General features: G+C 52.0%; 5 protein-coding genes across 5 annotated transcripts; 4 read left to right on the top strand and 1 right to left on the bottom strand.

Annotated features, from left to right (window-relative positions):
• Nucleotides 1–2,184: 2,184 nt before the first annotated feature.
• On the bottom strand, nt 2,185–2,683 carry LRP88_11844 (uncharacterized protein; the record flags this gene model as incomplete). The annotated part of the gene is made up of 2 exons (XM_083248259.1): nt 2,185–2,496; nt 2,552–2,683. 2 exons carry the CDS (start codon nt 2,681–2,683, stop codon nt 2,185–2,187), a joined length of 444 nt encoding a protein of 147 aa, XP_083095689.1.
• A 4,214-nt stretch (nt 2,684–6,897) lies between these two features.
• On the top strand, nt 6,898–8,288 carry LRP88_11843 (batten's disease protein Cln3; the record flags this gene model as incomplete). The annotated part of the gene is made up of 2 exons (XM_083248258.1): nt 6,898–7,000; nt 7,054–8,288. The coding sequence occupies 2 exons, from the start codon at nt 6,898–6,900 to the stop codon at nt 8,286–8,288; spliced, it is 1,338 nt and encodes a 445-aa protein (XP_083095688.1).
• A 3,032-nt stretch (nt 8,289–11,320) lies between these two features.
• LRP88_11842 (uncharacterized protein) lies at nt 11,321–12,592 on the top strand (the record flags this gene model as incomplete). The annotated part of the gene is made up of 3 exons (XM_083248257.1): nt 11,321–11,442; nt 11,508–11,851; nt 11,904–12,592. 3 exons carry the CDS (start codon nt 11,321–11,323, stop codon nt 12,590–12,592), a joined length of 1,155 nt encoding a protein of 384 aa, XP_083095687.1.
• A 2,918-nt stretch (nt 12,593–15,510) lies between these two features.
• LRP88_11841 (uncharacterized protein) lies at nt 15,511–16,434 on the top strand (the record flags this gene model as incomplete). The annotated part of the gene is made up of 3 exons (XM_083248256.1): nt 15,511–15,882; nt 15,941–16,261; nt 16,372–16,434. The coding sequence occupies 3 exons, from the start codon at nt 15,511–15,513 to the stop codon at nt 16,432–16,434; spliced, it is 756 nt and encodes a 251-aa protein (XP_083095686.1).
• Nucleotides 16,435–16,898: 464 nt separating this feature from the next.
• LRP88_11840 (uncharacterized protein) lies at nt 16,899–17,507 on the top strand (the record flags this gene model as incomplete). Its single annotated transcript, XM_083248255.1, has 2 exons — nt 16,899–17,128; nt 17,177–17,507. The coding sequence occupies 2 exons, from the start codon at nt 16,899–16,901 to the stop codon at nt 17,505–17,507; spliced, it is 561 nt and encodes a 186-aa protein (XP_083095685.1).
• Between the last annotated feature and the right edge of the window lie 4,777 nt (nt 17,508–22,284).

The following is a 22,284-nucleotide window of genomic DNA, read 5'->3' as shown; positions in this document are numbered from 1 at the left end:
GTCGTCGTGTCCCAACCAGGATACTCTCTAGGCGTCCAAATGCAGGCTCCATTCTCTGTAAATCCAGTCGGCGACCCATCTATCCACTTCTGGTTCTTGAAGGGCTCGGGTATCTCGATGTTGCATTTACGCCGTCGGCGTGCACGTTCCCGGACCGTTGTCTCTTTCCGGTCGAAAGGCGTATTAATACCATCCTTTATCCATCCGTACTAACGTCGGATAGCACCATCTTTGGCAAAGACTTCAGGGATCCCTTGTCGGAAGACCGGTGGTTCATGGGTCAGGGGGCCAGCTCTGGTGAGGGCGCCTCGAGTGAAGTATCCTCCACCGTGACGAACTTTTGCGGGAAACGAGAGTTCATAATCTCTTGCGAGACTAACATCGAAGTCGTGTTCCGATTTGTTTCTTAATAGCTCTCTCCTCTTGAGGCGCTTGGCGGCACATGCTTTCATCGTTACAATCCCTTCCGCGAGCTGCCCGAGTCAGTATGAAGGTATATATATCAGGCATATTGCGGTGTATTCTCACCACGGGGTGCTTTGTCCTAACATGGACATCCTCGACATGACGCTCCATGTTATCTTTTCCGGGGCGTAACTCAGCACCACGGATGTTGCACCGTACTTTCGAGCGGCCGTCGTCTCCATGGGGTGTTTGCTGTCGCGACATGATGCAAAGGTCGCATGAGATAAATATGGTCCGCTTAGCTTTGAATGATTTTTATTGAGGGACTCGGATATATATGTACATGTTGCACCCCCCGCTGTGGAAGCGCACTATCTGTGCCCTGTGTTCCGTTTCGGTATCGGCTCCATGATTTAGCCAGCCAGAGGCACTCATCGCGATGATGGAAGTTGGGATAGCCGAGCGATGGAGATGCCAAAGAGGTACTGGGCCAGACATCGACCCGCATGCCAAGTTGAACAACAACCCTCTGCAGAGTTTGCGGAGGTGGCAATGGTTCGGGCCTTAAACTTCTTTTTGGGCTAGAACAGTCATGTCTTCTCCCAGGGAGAAGTGATCATCTTCTGTCTCCTGGGTCCAAAAGTCGGGTTTGAGGCGCTCTATACGGCTTGCGAGTGGGTATGTTTAATGTTAAGTCTAGTATGAACTCGCCCAAAGGCAGCTCACGTGGGTCAGGGACGTCCTGTTGGGGCGAAGCGAAGTCCGACATCTTGAGTAGTGTTGATACGCTATAGGCTGTCAGGGCCAGTTGACCTAGGTCGCTGGAAGAGGTAAAGACTTACGAGGGTATTGCGTGAAGATAAAAGATTGTTCGCCGATACTGGGAGCGGCGACGGCGCTCTGAGTACTAATCAAAGGAAGAAAGGGTCAGTGACAAGATTGAGTATGTCCAGAGAGGAGAGCCTCGCGACCCCAGCTCTCTGACATTTTGAGGGAAAGGCAAAGGGTCCTCGAAGGAAATGGAAGAGCTTGAGAGGAACGGAGGAAGGAAAGGGTAAGGGGGTCGGGGGGCAAAGCGCAATAAATACCTGTCAGGCTGTGATGTTTGTCAACCTTTGCGTGGTGTCTATCAAACGTCGTCGGCACTTCTGGACGCGGCTGCGAAGCGAACAGAGGGAAATTTTTGTTGCTTCTTGGCAAATATGTGATCTTTGCCAAGCACTCAAGCTCAAGCATACACCAGAGGGGGAAAGACAACGATGAGAAAGCAGGTATTGCTGCTGAGGTGGGTGTTGTCGCCTTCGGGTGTGGCGAAGAATGGTGAAGAAGAAAGAAAGAGAAGAACAAAATGAGGAGAGAAGAAGAATAAGTGGGCGGCCAGGCTGCAAGTGCGTTCGTTCGGATCAGGTCGTGTTTAATTTTCCACATCTGGTGGTCACTGGCAATGAATGGCGACGCAATCTAACGCCGGGTTGGAAACAACCCGAATGGTAACGAAGCAAATAAACGCGTGTTGAACAGGTAAATATCTGCTTATGAACAATAGACCCCCTTTGGTATTGTCCCCTTTCGGACTAACTGCAAACCTCCACTGTTGACGACCTGGTCGGTGATTGGGATAAACAAGTACACGAAAGGCAGACAATAAAAAACCGCCGAATACCATATTGCACCTCCGTCTCGTCGTTGTTCAATTGCCTCTGCAACCTCTTTGCATCTTGCATTGAGCTCTGCAGCTCATTGCCATCCCTCTATGTAGAAAGTGGATGACCCGGCAGCCTACTCCCAGACGAGGGTCCAGGCATTCTTTTCAACCACCTCGTAAAACAGCTCTTCGTAGTCGTAGGGGGTGAGGAACTCGCCCTCTTGCAGTTCTTCCACGGTCCAGATGCGCTTAGATGCCTCGCATAGGTAGTCGAGTATTTCCTGATGAACGTCTGCGTTGTCGTCGTGCGGCTCCTCCCCAGTGGCGAGGTTTTCATCCTCAAGCCAGAACTGGCTGTTTGAGTGTCTAGAGGGGCTTTTCTCGCTGCCACAAAGGACGAGCATCTCGTCAGAAAGGGTGTCAGCGAAGCTGCTTGCCTCGTATTCCTAATACACAAGATTAGTGCCGGCGATCCCTTTCTGCGGTTTTGGCACGACTCACGACTACTTTCACGTTGTCCAAAACCCAGCAGAAAAGACGGGCTTCACGGTCGTCCTCGCCAATAAAGCGAACATTCTCCGTAGTAAGAAGATGCGTCTGACTAGACTCGGTCAAGTTGATAAGGGGTTCCATTTGGAGAAATCCGAAGAGTTCAATAGTGGGTGGTGGGCGGGAGTTATGTGTGTGTGTGTGTGTGTTTTGTGTGTTGATGCGGGTGAGTAGAGGAGAGAGTGGAAGAAGTTCAGAAAAATAACAGAACGCGTCAATATACCCTAAGATTCAGGTTGCACTGTGAATGGCAGAGCCTACAGGCCGTTGACTGTCGTTGACAGTGCCAGCAGGTCGGGACGGCCGCACAGCCTATTGAAGGAAGTCGGGTCGAGGGTGCGGATCAGGGACTCGAGTTCGGTGGCTCACGGACCGTGAGAAGCTATGGCAGAGAAAACTTGGCTACGTGCTCTAAAAATTGCTAAGTCCTGCCTACGAAGCCAATTGTGATGGTGTTGAATAGGGGAGTGGGCGGGGGGTAGAGGGATATTGCCCTGGAAACCATCACTCCCCAGCAGCCTACTCACTACTTGCGCTGCATCAAGAGTTGAGATGGAGAGAGGTCAAGTAGATATCATTGTGACGTCTAATTATTCTTTGTAGTTTAGAACGACCGTGTCGAGCCATCAAGAATCCCAGGTAGATGTCACGACGTAGCTATACGCACCAACGAATCCCCCCGTCTTGTTCATTCGGATCCGCCAGATGTTCATTCTCTGCTCTTTATTGCACGGGTGATCCCAATACATGCATTCTAAAGCCCTACGCAAGCCCTAGATGGCTTCTTTGTGGCAACCGTTTTTCCAACCTCGCGGTTTGGTGTCGGGGGTGTGTTCTCCTTGTCGCCCGCACTTGTGGATCGAAGTGTTGCCGGCCTCTGTCACGCCTCGAATTTATAGCCGACTCTCAGCCCCTCAAAGATCAACATCTAGACACTTCGCTGCTCCGTTCTGCTCGATATAACCAATGCGGCCCTCATCTCACACAAGGAGCTCCTCTCGAATCACCTCAGGAATCCCAAACAACCTTGTTGAGCTTTTTGAGATCAACCACAACGCGAGCCTGGCCGTTATTCCTCACTATCTTTATTGCGGGAAATGGCTTGTCCTCAGTGGCCAGGGTTCTGTTCTCCTCTGCGGTTTGCAGCCGCTCGATCTCGTTCACTACCATGGCTCTCGGGCCTAGCGTACCGCCTCTACCGTCGCCAGGGCCGGCAGCCGAAGGTTCTTCTGCCGTTGCTGCTGTTTTTTTTGCTGTCTCTGTTGTTTCTGGCATCTTGGGCGCCTCCGTCGTCTTCTTTCGCGACTGACGCTGGCTTCGTCCTCGTCGTTTCGTCATTCTTCTTCGCCTAGACTTTAGGTGCTAGTTGCCAGGGCTCCCAAGGCTACACAGCTATGTCGAGATTAGTTGAAGGCATCATTGCGGTAGAGCGAGGGTACATACGAAACACTCCCGTGTGGACTCCCAACGGCGATGGGGTGGTCGGGATCGGGATCGGTGGCAGACCAACTGAACCACAGCAGTCAAATATGCGTCGATTTAGAGATGATTGGTTGCGAATAGAACTGTTCCGGCGGAAAGAATACACGGGCTTAATCTGATCGAGTTGGGTTGGTCAAGAGGATGAGGGTGAGGGTGTTCAGGGACTGCGAGAGTGCGGGGGCATCAAAGAGAGGGCATGAACATTCTGGATCCTAAGCCTTAGCCAACGTCACAAAAGCGCGGCATCAACCAATTTTCCCTAATCCATCCAACACATTCACCCGTTATTCGGTACGGGAGCTCCTCTCGCCTCAGGCCAATTTTTCCGCTTTCTCCTCCTTTTCCACCTCTCCTCCTCATGCCCCTCCTCCATCATCACCACTCCTCCTTGTCTTTTCTTTACATATTCTTCCTTCACGCAACGCTCGACGGGTCGCACGCAAATCTCGGGTATCTCCAGAGTCAGGCCTACCAACAGTACCCGAACGGCGGCGTACGTAGGTCCCGGCAATGTTGTGGCTGATGGCTTCTTGTCATCATTGCAGACAATAATAAAGTCGGTCCCGACAGAGGCGGAAGAACGCCAACAAGGTGCCTTTCCCACCAGTTCATCACCAGAACCCTTACTGACGTTTCCCAGGAAAGCATCGACATTCTGGCCTGTGGCTACTATGCACTTCGTTGTGAGCGCCGACGCTCAACGCCGGTGGAGGCTTCTTGCCATTTCCAGGCCGTTGGCGCAGGTTTGTATGCTGCGGCCAACTGCAAGAAACAGGTATTGACATCGCGCAGATACGAAAGTCCTAAACACTCCGAGCTATGACATCGGTATCGGAAATCTCCCACGCCATATCGACCCGGGGTTGAGCTTCCCCTAAGGCATAGAACACGGGGCGGAATCAGTTGGAGGTAATGATAGGCGACTCACGCCCAAGACACCTGAATACCGATCTAATGTCTCTTTCAGTCAGGCACGCCAACGAACGCATTGTACGTAATACCGGTGGGCTACAGATTCACTATGTGCAGGGCTGACATGCCAAACAAGGTCAAGGCCACTGGTATTGCTTGCCTTTCTGGCCGATGGCCACGATGTTTCTTAGTACATTGCGCCCGCCAGTACCACCCCTATAAGAACATTCTTGGTAGGGCAGACGCTTGAGTCCCTCAAACACCACGATCCAACGGCCGATATGATGCAGATTTGGAACTCCCTTCGGGAGGGGATAGCTGCCGTCGCACCCCAACCTGCGCCATCTGACACTCGATCCAACGGACCCTTTTCCTGGGGACCCTCTCCTGCCATGACCTATCTTTTGGGGTCTTGTTATGAAGACTGGGTTTTTCAGGCCTGCTTGTGGTGTAGCAATGGCTTTGAAGCACGGATTCTGCCTTAGATGCCTTCTACAAGGATATTTCGGAGGACCAGATATGGTTCAAGTCGCCAGGTATGTCATACAAGTGAACATTATGTACAGAATCCCGAGCTAACATCTGAAAGCAGACCAAGAAGGTTACGGCCGATGACATTGAGGTGTCTGAACAAATTGCGCTGCCCAAATGGCCAACGCCCAGGCAAGAACCAGCTGAAGCCCTCCGTCAAAGGGCGAGAGACGACCCTATCACCTTTACGGTCTTCTGGCTCAGTTATCCCATCGAAGGCCGGGCTTCAACTATAATAAAGAACACATTACTGTCACCTTACAGCGGTGGACAGATAATGCCGACGAAATGGCATTGCTCCTTGATCAAATGGCACGAAAACGCAAAGGCTCTTTGATGTGAAGGCAAGATCTGGTCTCCATCGGGGCGCAGGAATAGGGGTTAGCGAGGGACCTTGGGCTATGCCGCTGGAGGAGGGTGATTTTGATGACCAGAGCCCCATTTCTATTTTCAATGACTTCTTCGTCGTGCACAATATCAAAGAACACAACAATAAACACTTGACAGCATTAAAGCCCAATGCTGTAAACCAGAGCCCCATCACCCTCTCGTTGCTGCAATGCTTTCCACATCCACCTTGCGTCTCCCCGAGCCGTCTGGGCTGATTTACCAAATTTTCCATGGGCTAGTGGATTGTGTTCTTCATGTGAGCGTTCTCTTCCGTCAGTTTACAAAGGAGTGGTTTCTCGGCCCTTGCGGTCGTGAGTGCCGTGTGGAGGGAGTTGTGTCCTGGCTAGAAGCCTTGCAAGCAACACAGGGTACAAAGAAACTCGAGCACAAGACGGCAGTACAAAGGCATTAGCCTATCTTCCCCTAAAGGTAGCTTGCAAGGAATAATAAAAATAACACAGCATCATCCCTTTTTAGGATATCTTCTTCATAATTCTGAATAGAGTTTATGCATATTTGCGTAAATTATTTGAGAGGAGTCAAGATATTCTTTGTCATTCTGGCGTCTGTTTTGGTTGGCTTACATGCCTGACAGCTGTTCGGTCTTGAGTAACCATTGTGTGATGCTTAAAGAATGAGGCGCGTCCCCTTGTCGAGGAACCCGAGATGATCGATCTCGGTGAAACCTACATGGATCTCGGTCAGTGAGCTCCCGTCGGCCCCACTCGGCTCCCGGACCCCCGAGTCAGCATGATCAACGTCATGAGGACGGACCTCTTATCTCGTGACCACCCCAAGCTAAACCTACAACCCTTATCGCCAACGCCCGTGACGAAGCCCCCTAACGAAGAGTTGAAGCCCCTCTCGCCCTCAATCGCCAAGCGCAATGTCGGTTGCACTCTCACAGCTATCGCGAGAGTGCTGATTGCGAACTATCCGCCGTCATGTCGGGCGTGTCACCTTCGTCGTCGGGGCTGCTCCCCATGCCAGGCTCGCCTTCGTCTTCATGGGCCGTCTACAAGGCAAAAATCGCGGCTGTGCTAGGGCATAAGGACATGAAGGTGATTGTAGCCTTTTGGCTGTTTGGTAGGGCGAGAATACCCCCTATTGCGACAACTTACTGATCAGGAATGTGCCAGGCCTCATCAATAACGTCCTGTATGTCATCATCTTATCCGCCGCCCAAGATCTCGTCGGTTCGCTTCCGAAAGGCGTTGTCCTTCTTGCCGATGTACTACCCTCGTTCCTCACGAAGCTCGTCGCGCCATACTTCATCCACCGCATCTCGTACCGCATCCGTATCCTCATATTCATCGCTCTATCCGCGGTCGGCATGCTCATGGTCGCCCTGACTCCCCGAACGCAATCCGTCGCCATCAAGCTTGTTGGAGTCGTTCTCGCGAGTATAAGTGCCGGAGGTGGAGAGCTGAGCTTCTTGGGGCTTACACACTTCTATGGGCCGATCAGCCTCGCTGGCTGGGGGTCTGGTACAGGCGCTGCAGGCTTGGTAGGCGCGGGGCTCTACGTGGTGTTCACGGACTGGTGGGGTTTAAGCGTCAAAGACAGTTTGCTCATCTCGGCGTGCTTCCCCGCGATCATGTTCATCAGCTTCTTCGTCATCTTGCCGCTAGGACCGTTGAAAGAGGGAACCAGGCGGAAAGGATACGACGCCCTTCCCGAGCGAGACTTGGAGGATGAAGACGTGGACAACATGGATCAAGGAACTGCCTCGTCTGCTCTCCTCGCTCCAGGGCCGTCTGTTGCATCGACGGCGTTCTCTGCCAACAACACGCCGGAGACACTCACTCTCAAGGACAGGTTGAAGAAGGCGAAGGGACTATTCATCCCATACATGTTCCCGCTCTTGCTTGTGTACGTGGCAGAGTACACCATCAACCAGGGAGTGGCACCGACTCTTCTGTTCCCTCTAGACGAGTCTCCCTTCGACGAGTTCCGCGGCTTCTACCCGTTCTACGGGTTCCTCTACCAGCTAGGCGTCTTCATTTCGCGATCCTCAACACCCTTCATCCGTATCCACCACCTCTACCTCCCGTCGTTGTTGCAGGTTGCCAACCTTATTCTTCTCACCCTACATGCGATGTACTTCTTTGTTCCCTCGGTGTACATTGTGTTTATCGTCATCTTCTGGGAAGGCCTGCTAGGTGGAGGCGTATACGTCAACTGCTTTGCCGAGATCATGGAAAACGTCCCACCAGAGGAACGCGAGTTCAGCTTGGGAGCGACAACCGTCAGCGATAGCGGGGGTATCTCCATTGCAGGCATTATCAGCATCATCATGGAGACCCGATTATGTGATTACCAGGTGGCGCATGGTAGGGATTGGTGTCGGCGGATACATGCTCAGGGGAGTTAGGTCGTCGGACTTGGATACCCAATACATCTGGCGTTATGTCCGGGTAAGTTTGATACATATATCTGTATCTCGGTTACATACAGCGTATACTGGATCATGCATTGCATGCAGGGGAGTTCTTCAGGTTATCTAGCTTTGTTCGTTGGTCAAATACAATCCCGGGACGTGTACCCTGGCCTTGCAAAGGAACCTCGGGGAAAGCAAAACTAGGGAACGTGCCTCTCTGTTCGCGCCAAAACGTTTATCCTTGCTGGATTATTTCGATCACCTCTCAATGGTCGATAAGCGGGATTACATCTATCTCATATGGGGCAATTCATTGTGACAGTTTGACTCAAAACCCTGCGATGGGAACAAACCCCCAGGACAAGTTCATTACACCGCTTTCCGGCCATTGTCGGGGAGCCTGGAGGAACAAAGGCCTTGCTCGCTTGTCTCAGTCCTTGAGACGATCCGGGGGCCCGTCTACTGGTATGATGCCGCTTCTGAAGGAAGAGAACTGGATCTTGATGCGAAACATGGGATGACAGAGAGCAGCCAATGAATCGGAAACACAGGCGACCAGAGACAGGTCTCCACGTCCCCGTCTCCAGTTAAGATGCGTCCGGATACTGTACCATGAGGGGGCAAGGAGCTCCCTGCGGCAGAAAAAGGGACGACGAGTTTAATTACCTGCAGGCGGCATAGCCGGGCTTTATCACGAGTTGGCGGGATCCGGCTTGGCGTTTTTGTGGTTCGAGATCAAGTCATTCCAGAAAAGTATCTATTCTGCGCTCCCCGAGAACTTTGGCCTAGGGATAGGTAAGATCTGACTGAATTGGGTTTTCGAGTCCAAGAATACGGACTGAACGGGTTGCTTGGTGGAAAGTTTCATTGCCGGGACAAGCGACGCGATGGCTTGTGGCTTTGATGGCCACGCCATCTCCGTTGACAGCTGCAACCAGTTCGAACAAAGACGCCAAGAGGCTCAACACGCGAGAGCGAGTGTTACTCTCTATATACGAGTTCAAGGCAGGAGACTTGTGATAGTATATCACGATGCCCAGACCAGATACGAGGCCGGTGCATCCAAGCGAATTACGTCACCTGATGGCCAAGGTGACAAGGTGATTTGGATGGCGATAACGCTGCATCGTGACTCTTGACCGTAAATGGCCTAGCGCTGACCGGGCCACTTCCTACCCAGTTTCACTCCCCTGCCAGATGAAAAGAGAGTTGGTGATCAGCAAATTCTCTATCCCACGCTAGGCTCGCATTGCATTGATCCAGTGAGACGCGGCCCAGGCGCTACGGAAGCGCTGACGCGAAGGGAAGGGGGAGGAGCAGAAGGAGTCCCCGGTTAGCTGCTGACATCAGAATCGCGGTGTTGGTTTGCGAGGACCCCCTGGAAGGGCTGAGATGGATGGATGAAGACCGTGGGTCTGGAGAATGATGCTTGTCAGCCGCAGGGCCCAAAGTCATTGCGGTTAACGACGAGGCTTGAGACTCTGAAACGATCAGGCCTTTTTCTTGTTGATCTCGATTTTTATAGCCGAGTCAAGGCTCGAGTTTTGCGAGGCAGGGGAGCGCGTTTGTCGGGAAGCAATGCGGCTGACGGCATTGCAGGGAGACCAAGACTTGAGAATGGCGTGCCCGAATCTCAACCTTTCAAGGGATGCTAAATGCCTCAGGACAATGGTCATCATTCTTCTTGAAGGTTGGGGCTATAATAATTATCGCCTCCTGAATTTCCTGGGGGAGAAACTGCACCTCTTACCGGAATGGCATCAGATCCTCTTGTCTGCATCCTCTGAAGAAAAGGCCAAGCCTCATCTCCGCCATGGCCGACGTTGCAGCCAAGTTGCACCCATCAGCCACGCCCTGATTGGTCAGACGAGAATGCAATCAAGGCCGGGGCCATGCAAGCGCGTGCTGGGCTGCCATCCAATGTTTGGCACAGATTTGAAGAAATGAGTTCTGTCCCGCCCCTATCCTATCAGAGATGCAAGTCTGCGGGGAAAAGGCCTTGGAAATTGCGAGTTCGATGAGCCGCGTCGAAATTGTTCAGTGGGATCTTCTCGGGCAGATGATACAAACCATAATTCAAGCTTCTCCTTTTTGTCTCACGATGGAGTCCAGCAGTGCAGTGGCTGGGTTTACAGGGCTGAGTCAGCCACCAAGAGCCGAGTGTATTGGGTGAGTTCCAACAGCACTTGAGCCTGAATGCTCAGGGGGCTTGTCCAGCGCTGAGTGAGGATGGAGCATAGTGCCCACCTCGCCGAGGCCAGCGAAAAAGGAGACGTGCTCCCCCTGATTCACTAGGGACAAGTCAAATCGCCACCTCCAAACATTCGCCAAGTTGACTCCATGCCCATCCCATCCATGCCCAGGCATTGACCCGCCTTCCGCTTCCTTCCTTCCCGAGTGAGAGGTCTGCTGCTGTTTCGTGCCACGCCATTCGCCAGGTCGCCACCCGCCCCCCTTCCAAAAAGCGTTTGGGGCGTTCCTGCCTTGCCTTGCACTTGCCTTGCTGTCGCTGGGCTGTGGGTGGTTCCGTTGTGCATGGTCCACGGTCCTTGCTTGAGTTGAGGTCAAGTCCGCCGGGGGCTCCTTCCCTCTCTCCACAAGCCAAAATCAACTCGCTTCTTCCTCTCATCATCATCCCCCCCGCGGGCCCTTCGTCCTTTGCCCCCCCCCCTTCCCCTGTTCAGATTTAATTAATCCCAGCAAGAGGAGCCTTATCTGAACCTTGTCCCTTTATTCTGTTCATTTTTCACTTCCTCCTTCCCTCACCGTCCCCGTCTGTCTTCTCTTCTCTTCTTCGACCCCCCTGGTAATTTGCTTGGCCCGCCAAACGTCGCGCCGCGCTTCGGGTTGATTTTTATTGCGTGTCCTCGTCGGCGCCATCCACTCGCTCTTCTTCCCACCCGGTCCGCTTCGTTCGTATTTCTTCGTCCCTCTTTCTTATTGCACGGCTCGTATCGCAACACGCATCGCAATCCCCATTCTCTCTCCAGTCAGTCAAGTCTGCGACAGAGGCGGCTATTGCGACCATGTTCGGACAAGTGCGTACAAATCGGTCGACGGCCTTAATGGCCGCCACCATCATCTTCCTCGTGGCTTTTGTTGGTCTTGCCTACAACCACCTGGATAAGTGGGAGCCTCCCGCTGATGTGTGAGTTCTCGCCCTCTTGCGACTGATCTGTGTTGATTTGGCGACTGACGACATGGAATCTACAGCACCGATACCGACACCGTCGTTGAGGAGCCTCATGGCGCTTTCTCCAAGCCCGATCGCCCTTCCAACGCTTCGACCGAGCTGGGCGATTACTACCTGAAGTACATCATGAGGCCCTCGGTCGGTCCTACTACCCCCGTGTACTCGTCCTTTGGCGCGTTCCCCTTCGAGCTGCCCGCCGACCCCAAGTGGACCGAGCTTGTTGGCGAGGACCTGTGCATCATTGATCTCGACAACCGACCTTTCAACGAGCCCGGCCAGATCTTCTCCCCCGATTTGATGAGCTGGGACCGCGGCTCCGAGGTTCACGGTCTGTCCGCCGGTGTCTTGAACCACTGGGTTTACTGTGCGTTTTGCCGTTGCCCCGAACCTCTGCTCTTGTTGCTAACTCTTACCAGCCAAGATCCATGGTTACAAGTACTACTACGTCGACATCACCGATCCCTTTGAGGACCGCCGCAACTCGTGGAAGAAGCCCCCGATCCTGACTAAGATCCTCAAGAAGCACAAGGCCTGCATTTTCCTCGACTCCGATGCCATCTTCAACCGCCTCGACCTCCCCTTCGAGTGGCTCATGAACTACTGGCAGCTTCACCCCGATACCAACTCCATGGCTCTCGCTGCCGATCCCAACGCCAAGAACAACCAGGATAAGTTTGGAAAGGTTTATCTCAACACTGGTTTCATCATTCTCCAGAACAACGAGAAGACGTTCGAGATCTTGAAGGAGTGGGAGGACTGCCCCAACGAGGGCGGCAAGCACCCCGAGTGTGTCGATTTCCGAAAGAACCGCCCCGGCAAGCCTACCGACCAGGGTGGCTTCGGTACCTACATCCGCTACGATTACCCCAAGGACATCAAGGAGCTCAAGTGCACTGAGGCCAACGGCTTCCCAGAGAGCCGCTCGGGATGCGACGGCAAGTTCATCAAGCATCTCTGGACCGGAAAGAAGGACCACATCAAGGTGGCCATCGGCCAGCAGCTCCCCGGTGTGCTGCTCGAGACTTTCCACCGACAGTTTATGGACGAGAAGAAGGATTTCTTCGTGTCCGAGAGGGATCTGATGGGTGCACCTGACGCCGAATGAAATGCTTAACGAAGTAATAAAAGGCGGGCATGACATGGGGATGGCTTTGAATCTTTTTAATAACTGTACTATACCATCCAGGAGAGGGTTCCTCTCCAAGGGGTTTCACGGTGTTCTTGGGAGTGTTATGGTTGCTTATGGCCTTGACCGTTGAATTAGGGAAACTTGGATTTCCCATGATGCAAGATCAGATCATGCGTTTCTAGGAGACGAACGGAATCTACGCAATGACTCGGGTATATATGAAACGAGGCAATAGGGAATATCAGAGTTACGGATCTCTACGATGGCTTGACTGTGGATGTGTATGTGTCTTGATCGCGTGTTGATCATTCGGGTTGAGCTGGGGGACAAAGATGGTGCTCACCTAGCCACCTAACTCTTATGATAATAATAATATTAAGAAATGAATATGCTTTCCAATCAAAGGATCATGAATATCGAGCGAAGGAAGAAGGAATGTCTCAATACCGTTTCATGCTTCGCAAGAATCGCCTTGTCAGATCAGAGGACCCAGTCGGTTATCGACTCACGTGGCGGTGCTACCCTATGCCACCAGCAAATGCAACGAAAGGTTTCCATTATTGAAGACTGGCGACTGGCATGAAATAAAGAATTATCGAATAAACAATCCGTTTCTTACTTACATATATACATTTGCAAGATCTGTTGTTTCTAGGCTCCCTTGACCGAGTCGAGCGTGTGTGGTCTCAAACTCTTATTGGCATGACATGCCAGGTGGCCTGCATCCAACGCATTGAGTCCCTTCCCAATGGATGCCAACCAAGACTCCCTTCACTGTAGCACGTCTTCCAACGTCGCTATCTGATCATTACACAGACTTGGCACGAGATGTTACCGCCCAAGCAGAGGTGACACCACTTCCAACCGCGGGCCGGACGCCCCAGTCCAAGATCTTGGCGTCGGGAATCGGCAAGCCTTTTGCGTGTCAGTGCAGATCATCAGTTGGTCCACTGAGGATATCGTAAATACTCTTGGCATCTCCCCTCCGTACAGGAGGCCTCTAAATGTCGTCGAGGAGTTGAGTTCAGTGTTGGTTCTGTAATCGCGTAGTTCCCGCTGATCTTTTCAACACACTGCTGAGCCTCGTGTCCTGAAATAGCGCTGACGGTAGACGTCGGGAGGATCCGGTTACGTGCTCAAACGAGCTGTGACACGGCCTTGATGTGCTGTGCTCTCGATTTTCAGAGCTCATTGACGTGACACCTTTTCCCTCGTTGGGCTGATGGCCTTTGTTAATGTGGAACGGGGCATGTTGCTGTTGAATAGCAACGGCTTCGAGGGGGAGAATTGAGGACCAGGATGGAAGACAGTATGAACCTGAATGAACAGTTGTAGAGGTACGGGATCGAGAGACACCCAAAGAGACTCTCGACTGTCAATGTGTTGATAGCTCTGTCTGAGGCGTACGTTCTGTCGACCGAAGCACGCATATCCTATCTACAGATGGTCAAAGATTATGATGATCATCTCCTTATTTACGGCTATCTACTCTATTCTTATGATGATTTGGTCTTTATTTTACGATTAATTACTCCTAAGTTTATACACATCTCCCTTCGTTCATGACAATACGTCATCCATTTGAGGAGTTCTGTATCTTATCACATGAATGAGGTTTATCGGAGGCCATTCAGATATGAAGGCATGGATCAAAAGAACCTATCCGAAAGATCGAAAGCCTCAGAATGGTTATCTCTCAAGATCACGAAGTCTTTCAAGCCAAGTTGTGGTGTTGCGAGGGCGGGGGTCGCTCCTGCCTCACCTGTTGCAGCCACTGCGGACCCACTGAGTTTAGCCATATCGTGCCTTCCCTCACATCAACGACGCGGGGCACAGTGAACTTGGAGGAAGCATCAACCGCCTCATCAATTTCATCAACGGACATCCATTGCTTCTACATCTACATCTCAACTTGAGCTAGCCAACGTCCCGAATCTGCTGCACATGCTTCACCGCGATGGGAAAGTTTACCGATTACAACATGTGGAAAACGTTGCAACGATGAGAGAGTGATGGAGTCCCGGCGCACCTCACCCATCTGGCCGAGTGCACCACTCGGAAATCAAGCGAGTTTCCAGCGGAGAATTCGACATACCAGCAATGGCAGCACCATCGGGTCCAATGCGAACGAATTTCGAAGATCTCAAAACCCTTGAGTCACAGTTCGAGTTCGCTGAGGATGAGGATGATGTTCCCAGCGATAACCAACCACTTTCTTACTAAGTGCAACTCACGGCGAAGACATTGGGAATCACGAATACAGAAACAACCTACGCCGGACTCCTCCTCTCTCGCGTGGTAGCTAGCTCCCTCAAACAGAAACTCTTGGACTTCCACTCGCAACCAACCCCTCCCACCGACACGTCACTCATCCCCCTTGATGCGTTCCATGGCGTACAAGACCGCAAGGATTGGGATGTGCATTTCCCGATCGTGAAAGAGCGACTAGAAAAATTCTGCCATGAGATCAAGCAAGTTTCAGACGAGGTTGATATCCCAGCATTGGCAGCACCATCGGGCCCAAATGCGGGCGTTGCTCCCATGTGTGACACTACCCGACAACGACGTCCCGCAACACAGAGTACTCGCATGCCATGGACCCCGACAACCCATGTCTCAGAACCCAACAAGTATGTTTGCGTTGTTGTCATTGTCGGTGTTATCTCATCTAACATACCTGTCGCAAAGGTCAAAATTGGGCTGAACCCTTCCGTTCTCAGTCTCAATATGATTCCAATCCGAATGAAGTACAATCCAAAGTCTGATCCGGACTGGAAGAATCCATTGCAAGCTTGTATGAAGGGAGACGCAGTGGAGGTCTGCAAGATCAGGTACAGTGGGCGCAGCGCCCTCGAAGAGAAATGTTCGGGAACGCACCTCACACCTTCGTGGCCATGGATGCCTCTGGTCAGGTGCGCCGAGTCATTTTCCGATCGTTCCATGGCCAATACGCCTTCTGGAATGACAGCCTTCGTCGGGGTGCCCTTTGGGACATGATCTACAACGCGGCCTGTGAAATGGCCGGTGTTGAGGTCCAGAAACATATCTTTTTTGAGTATCGCGCAATGGTTACTCAAGACCGAGCAGACAGCAGCCTCAGGGCAATGGTAGGCAATGTTCCCGACCACAATATGTGGAAAGCCCTGCAGCGACGAGAGAGTGATGGTGTTCTCCTCGACAATCCCCCTGCTCAAGGAAATGTTCCCTCGACTCCTGGCAAAGGTTCCGACTCTGGTGGCAAACATGGAAGATGCAGTCTCGAAGGGGTACAGCCCCCTTTACGCCATCACTTCTCACTTCAATAGCCTAACGGTGGCTACGAAGACCAAGCGCCGGGTCGCAGAGGCGCCTCCCACAAAAGCGCCTCCGGCAAAGAAGAAGTTGTCGACCTGCCAGAGCACCTACCTGGCGTCCGACAAACACCGCGCTGCGATCGACAAAGGGAACGCGACCAAGAAGGAAATGCTTGAGAGCAAGTACCAAGCCTTTATGGGCTCGTATACCGTTCGGCGCCTACTTGCCAACCGAGGAAAGGGCCCTGTCACCCCGGAAGCAGCCAAAGCATTATCTCGAATCGATCGGATTGTTGGCTGGCACGATGCCGGTGAGGGTAAACGGCTGAGCACCGACCTCTGCCAGTTTGTCGTCTTTCGGTCCAAGGCTGCGCCCCTTAGTCAATCGGAGCCATTTATCTGTGGAAGGGGGTCACGAATGGTAATTGTACATAGATGGAAATTAGACATGACTAGAAATAGCCGTCCATCGCCAAACCCCGACCTCGAAAGGGCTATCCACCAGATCAAAGAATTATTCTCTAAGATTAGTTGAAAAGATATGATAACTTTAGAAGATAGCAATCATAAATTTTATGTACTTTTTATCACGAATCATCACACAGTTTGGGTGAAATTAGAAGAGCTGGCTCTGTTCAGCCTGACGCTATTCGCAACATGGCACCGACCACACCAGCCACCAAGGAACCATCCACGCCAGATCCTGACGATAAGATACCGCTCGATAAGGATTCTTTAAAGATCCATCATCTTCTGAGGATCGATGTTGGATGTAGGTTGCCAGGGACGGTCCCTAGCCAGTTCCACATTTCCATCGGGGTGATGAAATCATCGACGAAAGAATGAAATCATATAGATGACATCACTTCGACCGCAATCACTACAAATAGCCGACAAGAGACTGCTTCCAGAGCTGAATAGATCAGATTCATCATCCTCAACACTTTATTCACTACACAAAGAAAAAGTCGCCTTTTACCACACTCAGAATGTCCAACTACGAACAGATCGCAAAGCAGGCCGAACAGGACCTGAACACTTACCAGGCCAAGACCGGCAACGCACGACGTCAGGATGTAGAGAATGCTGGCGTAAATCCCCTCGTTGAGAATCAGTTTGCGGGAGCTCAGGTCGAGTTTGGCGACGAGCTCAGCACGAACCGAGGCTACAATAAGCGCATCCCTCCTAGTGAGGGCGGTATCCTCGACGATCGAGGCCGGTAAGTACACTCGCTCTTTTTTCAATGGTAGTAACTTACACTTGGTAGACAAGCTCGTGGAGAGCAGTATGAGGGCGAGGGAGGCCCTATCGACAAGCTTAACCAGTCGTACCAGCAGCAGGGTGGCCAGAACGACAACGACGTTGTCGGCGGTCGCGTCCCCCAGACCTCGGGCTTGGGTAGCGCCAAAGATATCGCATCTCAGGGCCAGGAGGCGACGCGTGCAAATGTCGGCCGGAATCCTCCCGGCCCTGGAGGTTCTCAGTTTAAGGGCGAGGACTATTATGAGCCCGAGAGCGTGCCTGACAGCATCTCGGCCGAGGGATGGGTCGCACCCGACAGCGTGACCCAGGCGAGCAAGGAGAGTGAGCGAGCGTAGAGATGATGGATAGTGTGACTGGAATTGTATCCTGTACGAGTATCTTGAGTAGTTTGTAAGACTTGAATAATGAATAGCTGAATCTTACCACGCCCGAGAAGGCTAGCCAACGCTCGTTTGATGTTGAGTAACCATAGCGCGATACTTAAAGGAGGTGTGCATTGAGGGGATCTCAATACCGGCCTTCACACGCTGCATGGCACATGACGTCTAAAACTGCGCCTGAACATCGATCGGGAAGACAAGAATGAGGATTCAATGTCTTCGTGGTCTTTGAAGTAACGAGCGAGCCAGAGGGTTTGTCGTGCGTAGCAAAGTGCCGCCGGATCGGATCTGGTAGAAGGAATTGGTATTGCATGTCATGCAGAGCATAGTAGTAAGCAAAACCCTGTCTATGGGTACTGGAAGTCCCTTTCATCGTGAAATGTGCGTGTTATTGTGCTGCTCCTTTGTCGGGGAAGAATGTGAACACATCGTGAACGTTAACTGGGCTTTGAGAGATGCTGAACATGATGCCCTGCGATCACAGCCTTGGATTGCCAACTTTTTAATACCAACTGAATGCATACATACCAAATTACCTCCATTATCTGCTAGTATTGGGTTACATAGCCGTCTTTTGCACGGTTGAGAGAAGAGTGCCCGAGAGATCCCCCCGAAAACGCCCCCTGAAGCGATCGCAGACCGACCGATACACTCCTATTGAGCAAAACACCGATGTTGAACGCAAACAAGACTTCTTTTCAGACTTTAATTATGCAAGTGTTTGTTTACTACACGCTATTGTGAACGCGGGCCTGAGAATCGTGCAGTCGCGTAGCGCCAAACGCCTGCAGCCTGTTGACACTGCTCAAGCCAACCTCGGATTCAACCTCAGAAAAATCCCCCCGACCGCCTATTGTCGACACAATTTCTAGCTTCACGCAAACACTGTGGCTCAAACACTGTGCAGTAGCTACTTTATCTTTCCTCCCACTTCACAACATCGCGACACGACTCTTTCTTCACATCTTCCTCGATCGCCGACGTACTTCGCATTTTGATCTTGAAGAGTCATCGTCATAGAGCATCGATTTACTTCACCGCTGAGAGCTTCTACTGGACCCTTCATTCTTTGAAGCTCGTTATTCGCGTTTCTTTCTATCTCCCCAAGCACCGTTGGCGTATTCTCTTCCTTCTCGCCCTCACTCTTCTACTCCCACGGCAATCCGGATCACACATAAGAGCAACTGGCCTTCATCGTCAAGCGTCTTCGCCATTCACTACGGTGTCCTTCGCTTTGGATCATCGTTCCACTCTTGGCTATCCTCCCCCTTCGTTGACTCCAGCGCACTTGCCCTTGACAGAAAGGACGCTTTTCTCACGAAAGTAGTCTGTGGCTCGCTTTTCCGCCTTCTTCATTCACCGAAGCAGGCTCCCAATCTAGAGCAACTCGGCGACTTTTCCTTCCCCTTCCCCTTCCCCTTCCTCTTCCTTGCACACACATACGCTTCCGAGGATAGCCCCCTTGAGAGCTTTTTACTCCCAAGCCGCTTTTTTGCGTCGACAAAGCACCCAATCCGATCCGCTACCTCGAGGTTATTCGACACTGCCTCCGATCCGACATCTCGTCTTGGCCGTTGATCATTGTAAGTAGCCAACTGTGATTCTGAAACCCCCTCAACCAACGTCCGGCATTAACAGCGACGCCAGAAGAAGCTTGTTATCTCTTCCAGATAGCACCATTGTATTCGTTTCTTACGACGCTCTACGATTAAGTGCGATCCCGATTTCTTCAGTCAACAACCAGTGTCCGACTCTCGCCGACAGAGATGTCATAGACAACGACATTCACAATTCTCTTCAAGATTTCATTTTCAGATACCTGGAACGATGACTCCCTCTGTGGAATCGACCCCGAGGAGCAGGTCCGGTAGCCCCGAGATCAGAACGAATCCTAATAGTCCCACCCGGTACGCCCCCCAGCAAACCAGATCAACAGTTTGTATTCGGAAGCACACCAAGAGCTTCCAGAAATTCCAAAAGCTTCCCCTGGAGGTCCAAGACCTCGTGTGGCGGGAAGCGTTGGGTCTCGACGCGCCTACCGTCCATGGAGTTACAGTTCGACGCTCGACAATCGGCAACACGGGAGTGCACATGGTTGCAGACCTGTTGTGGAATTCCAACACGGGTGCTAGAAGGACACCTATCTACCCAGCGAGGGACGCTCTAAGTCTAGTGTGTCGCCGTTCGAAAGCGGCCGGGGAACGCGAGCCCCGAACGTGGGAGGCAACAGAATCATACCTGCTACACTCTGACAGGTTTTGGGTCCCCACCGAGCAGGTCGATCTCTGGCGAGACCTGTTTGTCTTGCCGAACCAGCTTGAGGGCGACATAAAACAAGCAGACAAAATACCAGGGGCCCGATACGTTGGTGTTGCATGGGAAGGCATGTGGGACGTCCACGTTGTTGAAAAGCTGGAAAAGGTGGTCGACCTATTCCCAGATGTGGACACGATATATGTCGTCGTCACAGCCGCGTCGACGATTCATCCCCATCTAGAAGAATGGTCAAGTGAGGCGCTGCCAGTTCTCAATGCATACGAGAGGGGGTGCTGGGCAAGAGTCATCGACGAGACAAACAGAGAGTTTTCTTGCGACGACATGGTGTACAAGGAGATTCCGACCGAGGCCCTATCTTCCATGGCCGGGCTCCAGCAACCACTCGCATATATCAATGAGTTCAATGCCAATCTTGACGTTAGATGCCAGGAGACTGAGGAAGATGGAGGAGTATTCAGAAGACCGGCCATCAGGACAATGACGTGGGAGATGGCTCATAGAGTGAGAGCACGTTTTCCCTGATGGCCGGTTTGACTGGAACTTGTCGGGAGGAATTCTGATGACGGTGATGCGTAGAAAGGGATTTGGAGTGTTATTGTATGATTCATATAGGAAAGCAGACTGGGCGGAAAACAGGGATTGTTTGTTTGTACTTTTAGGGAATGCTCGTAAATAAGATGAGCTTGTTTTGTTTTATTCTGTTCTACTTCTACTTCTAGACTTATGCCTGTTGTATCCCTGCCAACAACATAATATGCTCGGAAAGCTGTGAACGAGTTTCTTGGGGAGCGTGTCTCTGATCTGTAGTTCGGGTTAGCTTATTAAACTCTTGTGCTGATAGACTGGATAAACGCTTCGTCCCGGCATACTTCAGGTGGGCAGCGGCGGTAGAGTACTCACTCCTGTTATCCAGCTCAACATACCGTTGTCCCCGGCCTCAACGGTGGTGGTGGTGGTCAAGATGCAGCCTATCAAGACGCCCCTAAGCTTTCAAGAACCCACCATATTCGACTGTTTCAACTGAGTGCTGTGAAAGTCCACGAAGGCCCGCCGCGTCCGTCGCTGACTCCTAGCACTTCGACCGAGACCATGCGTTTTGTAGATCTTGGACTGCCCCCGACCAGCCCCTAGTACAAACACGATCGTCGTTGTGTCCTGGCTGGAGGATCTCAGCTGTAACTAATGTCAGATGATTCCCGTGAAGATGACTTGGTAATGACATACGGCTGTGTGCTGTTAACAGCACTCCTCTTCTCGTGCGTCCCCTTTGGCAAGTTCGGCCACAGGATCCGGAAGTGACAGGAGGGAGACCGGAGGCAGAGGGCGGAGCAATCAAGATGGACTGGATCGGGGCCTCTCCATGAAGTCGATCTCCCTGAGGGAAACTGCATCGAATATGTGTATCTTGGATCACCGCCTCCTCGCAAACCATCTTTCTGGGCGGTGGGTGACCATCCTGGCCGTTGGCAGTTGCTTGAGGGCCGAGAATCAGTCCGAAGGGCTCGGGTGAGGACGGCACGACTTCATGGTGTGTATCCTCGGTATGGCCACTCTTTTGTGTTTCACCATCTGTCTGAAGCTCACCCGAGCTCTACTCGTTGTCTCTGGGGCCGCCGTTGTTTCCTCCGTTGCGGGATGTCCCCAGAAATGGCACTCCGCAATTGCGGTTGAAGCTTGAGAGCCAGGACGTGAGGTGGTGTTCCCCAGTCAGTTGGTACTGGTCTGTCACTATCATCACTATCATTACTCATTAGCCAGGTATTTCCACTGAGATCAGCTGTTGAATGCCTAACTTTCCCTCATGGTGTTCGAGGTCCACTCTCCAAGGGTGATGAACAAGGCCAAGGGTCTTGCCTTGGTAGCTGGGCTCGCGGGGAGACAACCAAAGACGATTGTGTGGGTGGTAGCAAGGTACCCCGACGAGGAAGTAACCGGGCAAAATGTCAAGACGGATTAATGACTGTGTTTTTTGCTGTTGTGGCTGACGGCTTCTTGTCATCATTGCAGACAATAATAAAGGGGAAGGGAGGTCGTTCCATGACAAGATTGACGGGGTGAGAACTTGGGGGGGAACTTGGCGATGTTTGGAGGAGGAGAAGGTGGGAGAAAAGGAAACCTGAGGCACGATGCGAGGTGGTAGCCCACGTGGTTCGGGCTCACCAGATCAGAACGGAGCCCTCTGCCCCCTTAGACATGGCAACCTGTATTTAAAGCTAATGCTGTCTTAATCTGTGCGTGAATCTCTACCAAGGTTAGACAGAGGGGACCAATGGTACAAGACATCCGCATGATGGGTCCCAGGAGTTAAGCGGGCAGTGCCAGTCGAGCTTTGGCACTACTGGCGGGGAGCTGGAGCCGTTTGCTGAAAATTATAGGGGACTCACTCACTAAACAATGGCACTCGCATCGATGGCCGGCTCTCAGCCCGCTTGGACAGTCCATTCATCCATGGGGG

The sequence above is a fragment of the Fusarium phalaenopsidis genome (assembly GCF_050370095.1).
Source record: "Fusarium phalaenopsidis strain FUZ10S chromosome Unknown contig_32316, whole genome shotgun sequence".
In the NCBI taxonomy this organism is placed as follows: domain Eukaryota; kingdom Fungi; phylum Ascomycota; class Sordariomycetes; order Hypocreales; family Nectriaceae; genus Fusarium; species Fusarium phalaenopsidis.
The sequence above is the reverse complement of the archived record's forward strand: the minus strand, read 5'-3'. Positions and strand labels throughout refer to the sequence as shown.